The 7,115-nt window shown below is 33.4% G+C and overlaps 1 protein-coding gene across 1 annotated transcript; it reads left to right on the top strand.

Moving 5' to 3' along the window:
* Positions 1-97: 97 nt before the first annotated feature.
* ppp1r7 (protein phosphatase 1, regulatory (inhibitor) subunit 7) lies at positions 98-6,008 on the top strand. The gene is made up of 10 exons (XM_048162418.1): positions 98-247; positions 972-1,067; positions 1,161-1,216; positions 1,301-1,366; positions 1,519-1,649; positions 2,429-2,591; positions 2,737-2,853; positions 2,934-3,038; positions 3,425-3,511; positions 4,672-6,008. The coding sequence occupies exons 1-10, from the start codon at positions 145-147 to the stop codon at positions 4,846-4,848; spliced, it is 1,101 nt and encodes a 366-aa protein (XP_048018375.1). The 5' UTR covers positions 98-144; the 3' UTR covers positions 4,849-6,008.
* The last annotated feature ends 1,107 nt before the right edge of the window (positions 6,009-7,115 follow it).

Below are 7,115 nucleotides of genomic sequence, written 5' to 3'. Positions count from 1 at the left end.
TTATATATGTAAAGAATAAATTGGTATGAACAAGAAAGCATCGTAAAAAAATATTTTTTATTATTTGCGATTGGTTTTGTCGTGCATGAAATTTATTATATAATCGTAATTATTTATAGCCCATGGGCGTAGGAAACGGCCTCCATGTTTTCTATTGGTCGTTCCAGGTGTCAATCATCTAGTGAAGTGGGCGGATCTAGAGCAAAAATGGCGACTTTATCTGTCGGAGAGCCTCAAGAGATGGAAGGTGAGCGGACTTGTCTGTTTTTAATTATTTGTGTTCAAATGAGCATTTAATAAAGCAGCGATTATTCCTTTTGCTCTCAGCCTTTGTACACAAGCTGAGTTTTTATTTTTAATCAGTTCATATTTTAGTGTCCTCTTATCATTCATTCAGACTGTAATGTGTGATTGTTTACGTTTATCACACAGCTAACTAAAGACACTCTTATAATCTGCACACATGAAATGGCGATAAAAAATGCTTCGTTTCTTTTCAGTGTATTTAAATGCCTTTATTTAGTACAGACCTCTTTTTTGGCTGTTTGTATAGTAGTGTGCAGGGCGTCAATGCCAGCACACCTTACATGTTAGCTAATGTAGCCCACCAGCTCAACATTACCTGTCAAAGTCTCACCTGTTCGGATGGATAAAGTGTAGGAGAACATGAATGTGAGCTACCAGACGTGACAAATCGAGCTTTTCTCGATGCCTCTGTTTGTTTCCAGCTGCTGTATCAGCACAGTTTGCTAGCATGGTGCTGCTGTGGGATGAGGGTTGTGTGTGGGATGGGCTCATTTAATAGATGGAGGCTTTGAAATAGTGCTTTCATATTAAAGCACGGGCCATCAATAATATTTGACTCGGATAACAGCAGTGGCATTTTGTAAGCAGGTTGGTACTGTGGGTGTGCCCTAAAAACATAAAAAAAAAAAAAACAAAAAAAAAAAACGATAAACTGTGATTTAAAGTTGACAGGAGGGGTGAGTCTGAGGAATCAGGAGATGATGAGACCAAGAGGAGGAGTCTCAATGGAGAGGTCGACTCTCTGCAAGCCCCTTCAACCGGTAAGAGGGAATAAGTTTCAGGGAAATTATTAAAAATATTACCTTTATTCTCCAAATCTGTTTCCTTGCCACTTATCTCACATTCCCTTTTAGTACCCGAAGAGTCACCTGTTGACATGGACACTATAACCTTAGATCCAGATGAAGAGGTGACTGAGGAAGCTGTTTGGTTTTTTAGAGAGTTTAGACATGATGTTATTAGCACTATGATTCACTGCGTCTTATTTATTTAGGATGTGGATCTGGTCCACTGTCGCATTGGGAAGATCGAAGGTCTGGAGGTTCTCCAGAAGGCAAAGGTGAGGGTATCAAATGCTATTTCTTTAGATAATTGATGTAGTAGAGTTATATAGTTACTGGATAAAGATTTGTGTACAGTTATTTATTTACAGTATCAATTATGCCTAATTACAAATCTTAAATGAGTAATTTTCTTTGTTTCCACCATCAGACAATTTCTCTCAGACAAAACCTCATCAAACGGATTGAGAACTTGGACAGCCTCGTCTCATTAAAAGAACTTGATCTTTATGACAACCAGATCCGTAAACTAGAGAATCTTCAGACCCTAACAGAGCTTGAGTAAGTCAGACATTATTTTGTCCAGACCTATTTTATGTAATTAATACTTTTATTTAGCAAGGATACATTAAATTGATTAAAATTGACATTAAAAAAATGTATAATGTTACAAAAAAAAATTGTATTCCAAAAAAATGCTGTTTTTAAACTTTATATTCCTCAAAGAACATTCTTAAGCAGCAAATGAGCATATTAGAATGATTTCTGAAGGATCATGTGATGCTGAAGACTGGAGTAATGATGCTGAAAATTCAGCTTTACATAATGGGAATAAATTACAGTTGAAAATGTATTCAAATAGAAAACAGTTATTTTAAATTGTAATAATATTTCACAAAATTAGTGTGTTTTTACTGTATTTTTGATCATAAATGCAGCCTTGGTGAGCATAAGAGACTGTACCAACACCTCTTGAATACACCTTATTTATAATGAGCATGTTTTTAATTACTGTATTCAAATTCCTGATATTTTTTGGGGGGGGGACACAGATGTCAGACTAACTGCCCTGATATCATAATGAAGAAAAAGATTTGTTAAGAGAATAAAAATCTTGAAAAAAGAACCTCAAGTATTTTAGCATAATCTTTTAACATCTTTTGTTGAATCTTGATTATTATTTTTATTTTATTTATGTGTCCAACAAATCAAAGTCATGTGGTGCAAATGACATGATAGTTTTATCATTTCTTGTATTTGAAGAATTCATAAAGAACAAATAATAAGCTTTTAAAAGAGTTGCTGCATGCAGTTTTCTCATTTGTGATCGTGATTTGCAGGCAGCTAGATGTATCGTTCAACTTATTGAGGAAGATTGAGGGATTGGAGAGTCTCACAAAAGTCAAGAAGCTCTTTTTGCTTCATAATAAGATTACAAGCATTGCCAACCTCGATTCTCTGACGAGCCTCCAGATGCTTGAACTGGGCTCTAACCGCATCAGGGTGAGACATCCAAAACCAAATCTGCTCTTTATATGCTATATATTCTTCTTTGCTTACTTAACATTTCTCTCTTCATATTGTGGGTGTGTTTTCATGCTTGAATTTTAGGCATGTAAATACTTACATTTTGTTATCTAAATTTTAGGTTATTGAGAATCTGGACTCTCTGAGTTCTTTGGAGAGTTTGTTCCTTGGCACGAATAAAATCACTCAACTACAGAACCTTGATGGATTGCACAATCTGACAGTTCTTAGTATCCAGGTGCGTTTGCGATAGGAAGTGCTTTTTTAGCCATATTTAACTCCTTTGTTGGTGTTATAACATCTGCTCCTGCCTTACAGAGTAACCGCATCACGAAGTTGGAGGGACTCCAGAATCTTGTGAACCTGCGAGAGCTTTACTTGAGTCATAATGGCATAGAAGTCATGGAGGGCCTGGAGAACAATGTAAGATCTACCATGATTGCTCATTGATGCAGTACTTTTCCTGTCAATTCAACATTTATCCATAAGATACTCTCTGAAATAATAACTTGCGTGAAATATTTGTGAGTGGTTGTTTACAAACTTGTCAAATATCTGCAGCAAATTATGAGATAAAGTCATCATAAGGAGCTGTCGAGTATCTAGTTGTTTTAATGCTTAATTTTCCCATTTCTCCAGCTTTTTTTTTTTTAAGTTCTGTACCTCTGCTCTGCACCTTTACTCCACAGGGGCTTTTTTGTGTTCTGATCTGTCGTCACGTCTAACAGTGGTTTTATTTTTATCCGTCCCAGAATATTTTTGTGCTAGAATATACAGATCTTTCATCTTCCTCCCTCTTTATTTTTTAGAAAAAGCTGACAACTTTGGACATCGCTGCAAACAGGATAAAAAAGATTGAAAATATCAGCCATTTGACTGATTTAAAAGAATTTTGGGTAAGAAAGAAAAAGGTTTAATGTTTGTATATTTTATGCACAGCATACTATATGTAAATACAAAATATACACTACTGTTCAAAAGTTTGGGGTCAGTAAGAATTATTATTTTTAAGTAAATTAATACTTTTATTCAGCAAGGATGCATTAAATTGATCAAAGTGACAGTAAAGACAAATTTTTTTTCTTTTGAACTTTCTATTCATCAAAGTTTTCTTTTTTTTTTTTTTAAGTTTCCAGAAAAATAATAAGCAGCCACAACAGTTTTTAGCATTGTTAATAATAAGAAATGTTTCTTCAGCTGCAAATCAGCACATTAGAATGATTCCTGAAGGATCATGTGACTCTGAAGACTGGAGTAATGATGCTGAAAATTCAGCTTTGCCATCATAGGAATAATTTTATAGGAATAATTTGAGTGATATATCACAATATCACTGTTTTACTGTATTTTTAATCATATAAATTCAGAGTTCATGAGCATAAGAGACTTTCAAAAACATTAAAAAGTTATAACGATATTAAGCTTTTGAATGGTAGTGTATGTAAAAAGTGTACTTCAGAGTATCAATTTATAATACTATTATCATATCTGACCCTGGACCACAAAACCAGTCATAAGTCGCACAGGTATTTGTAGCAATAGCCAACAATACGTTGTATGGGTCAAAATTATAGATTTTTCTTTTATGCCAAAAATCATTAGAATAATAAGTAAAGATCATGTTCCACGAAGATATTTTGTAAATTTCCTACAGTAAATATATCAAATTTATTTTTGTGAGTGGATATGCATTGTTAAGGACTTCATTTGGACAACTTTAAAGGCGATTTTTTTCAATATTTTGATTTTTTTTTTTTTTTTTTTTGCACCCTCAGATTCCAGATTGTCAAATAGATATATCTCGGACAAATATTGTCCTATCATAACAAACTCAATTTACATCAGTGGAAAGCTGATTTATTCAGCTTTCAGATGATGTATAAATCTCAATTTTATTTTTTATTTTTTTTTGTGGTCCAGGGTCACATTTATAACAATTATAAATATCTACAAAAAAAAAAAAATTGTTATTATGCTTTTTTCTTCCTCTAAAAAGTTGTAAATCCTTAATGCCCTTGAAGCTTTCAGATTAGTTTTCTTAATCTCTCTTATACAGATGAATGACAACCAGATAGATAACTGGGCAGACTTGGACGAACTCAAGAACGCCAAAGGTCTAGAGACTGTCTATCTGGAGAGAAACCCCCTGCAGAAGGACCCTCAATACAGACGCAAGATCATGTTGGCGCTTCCCAGTGTCAGGCAGATCGATGCCACCTTCATCCGTTTCTAATCACCCACTTCACCTGCCCAGCCACATTGTGCCCTCCCTCACCCAACCCTCCACTGTGCATTACAAACAAACCACCACCATATTTCCCTCATGCACACCTTCTGCCCTATTACCTCGTTTATTTACTTTTTAACAACAACAACAAAAAAGAATCTTACACTCCAAGTGTTGCCATTCCATGTGCCGGCACCTTTTACTCACACAGAGACTATATACCTATGCTCTGACTTATACTATAGCGTAAATGCTTGTTAATTTATTTTCAGTTTAAGACCTGATCAGTGTGAGCTGATAGGAGCTGATGCCTGTTGCTCAGAAAATATATCAACGCTAACCTTTACTTCCCTTAGCATTTTGGCTAGGAAATGAATGCATTCTAGTCCCTTTGCTCTTCCTGCATCCATGTAGGTGATAGGCTAATATCAGACATTTCTGTCTGTATGATTTACATCAGGCGTTGAGATCTTATTTACTTAACGAGGTGGTAAAAATGTCACATTGCATTCAGGTATTGAAGACGGCTGTGAGGAAGTTCTTATTCTTTGATGTGATCAGGGACTATTTCCTTGAGTGATATGTTATGATTCAATTTGCATATCAGTTCTGTTTTTGGTTGTAGCAGTATGTTAAAATTTTAGCAGTAGAAATGTGACAACGCATATTGTTCACCCTTCATTAATACTGAATATATAATAACACCCTCAATGAGAGATTAATTGCATTTTAAAACTAAGGTTATGTTACACAATCTTGAGTCAATGGCATTTTAGATGTTCGACAGAGCAAGGTAGATCACTGTTGTTTTTATTAGACCTTTTTTTTTTTTTTTTGAAGAATGAGATATATCACATGCTCGCAAAATATTCACACACTTCATATTAATGCATGACCTGAGGAGTAATTTTCTCCCCCCTGATAGGAGGTGAATGGAAGAGGCCACAGTGTGGTGACTGTGTTTGGCCACTCCCATTTGACCAGTGGTAGGGGGGTCTGAGAGGGCTCAGCTGATGCTGTATAAAATGAAGCCAACCCCTTTAAAAGGGAATAAAAACAACTGCATAGGATTGCTTTTAATTTGCTCAAATGTTCACTTTGTTTTCAAAGCTTGGTTGACTGTTTCAGAATTGAATGTACTATAAATAAATTGAATTTGAACAGTGCTCATTCTTCAGACACTTGTTTTGCGTTCAGGATGCGCAGGTTGCCTCTCATTTCACAATGTAACTCACTATATGTTGCCAATTACACCGATATTGGATTAATTTCATTAATATTCATAATGCATGTTTATTTTCCCATAAACACATAAAAGTGAATTGACTCAGTCTCAGATCCAACCTAATTTTACAAGAATAATCTTGTCTAACAGTTCTACATATTGCAGATGTCAAATTCAAATGTAACATTTGGTTTGTTTAAACTGGTCATGTGAATTATATTGATCAAATAGAGAACAGAATTAGAGATTTAAGCTTATAATAAAAACAGTAGGATTAGAGATCAAATGGGTTGAATAAAGTAAGTCATAAATTTAGAGATCCAAAAAAAAAAAAAAAACTATAATGCATTCATTTAAATCATATAATTGTTATTAAATCATGGCATAACAACAATCATTGCTTTTAAGATACATTAGAAACCACAAACTAAGCTAAACCAGGACATGTTCATATAATCTAATAATATATATATATATATATATATATATATATATATATATATATATATATATATATATATATATATATATATATATATATAACCTTTTACTATTATTAAACTGAAATATTAAATAATTGCAGTAAGCATGATTTACACATATTGTTTTTTTGTTTTCTTTTAAATACATATTTAACTGAGTTTGAGAGATTTCAAAATCGGTATGTTCCTACCATACGTAATTGGAACAATATAATCACAATGTAATCATAAATAAAGTAGTTGTATTGTGAATATAGATTTTATTCAACGTACAATTTCATTAGTATTATTTTTTTTTTTTAAACAATACATATTTTATTATATTTTAAGGAATTCTGTTTGGACTACTTTCTGTGTAAAAATCATTGTAGATCATGGTTGATCTGAGTTGCGGATGGTGAGTTCATTGTTAATTTTCATAAATTTTGCTATATTTCTGACTTGTTGCACTTTATTATGTGGTGTTACACTGTTAACTTACAGATTTTACATAATTTAACTTAAATAAATATAGTCTTATTAATATTTCAAAAATGTCCTGTGATTTTGAAACTATCATGACAGCA

Source organism: Megalobrama amblycephala, linkage group LG17, assembly GCF_018812025.1.
Source record: "Megalobrama amblycephala isolate DHTTF-2021 linkage group LG17, ASM1881202v1, whole genome shotgun sequence".
Classification (NCBI taxonomy): domain Eukaryota; kingdom Metazoa; phylum Chordata; class Actinopteri; order Cypriniformes; family Xenocyprididae; genus Megalobrama; species Megalobrama amblycephala.
The sequence above is the reverse complement of the archived record's forward strand: the minus strand, read 5'-3'. Positions and strand labels throughout refer to the sequence as shown.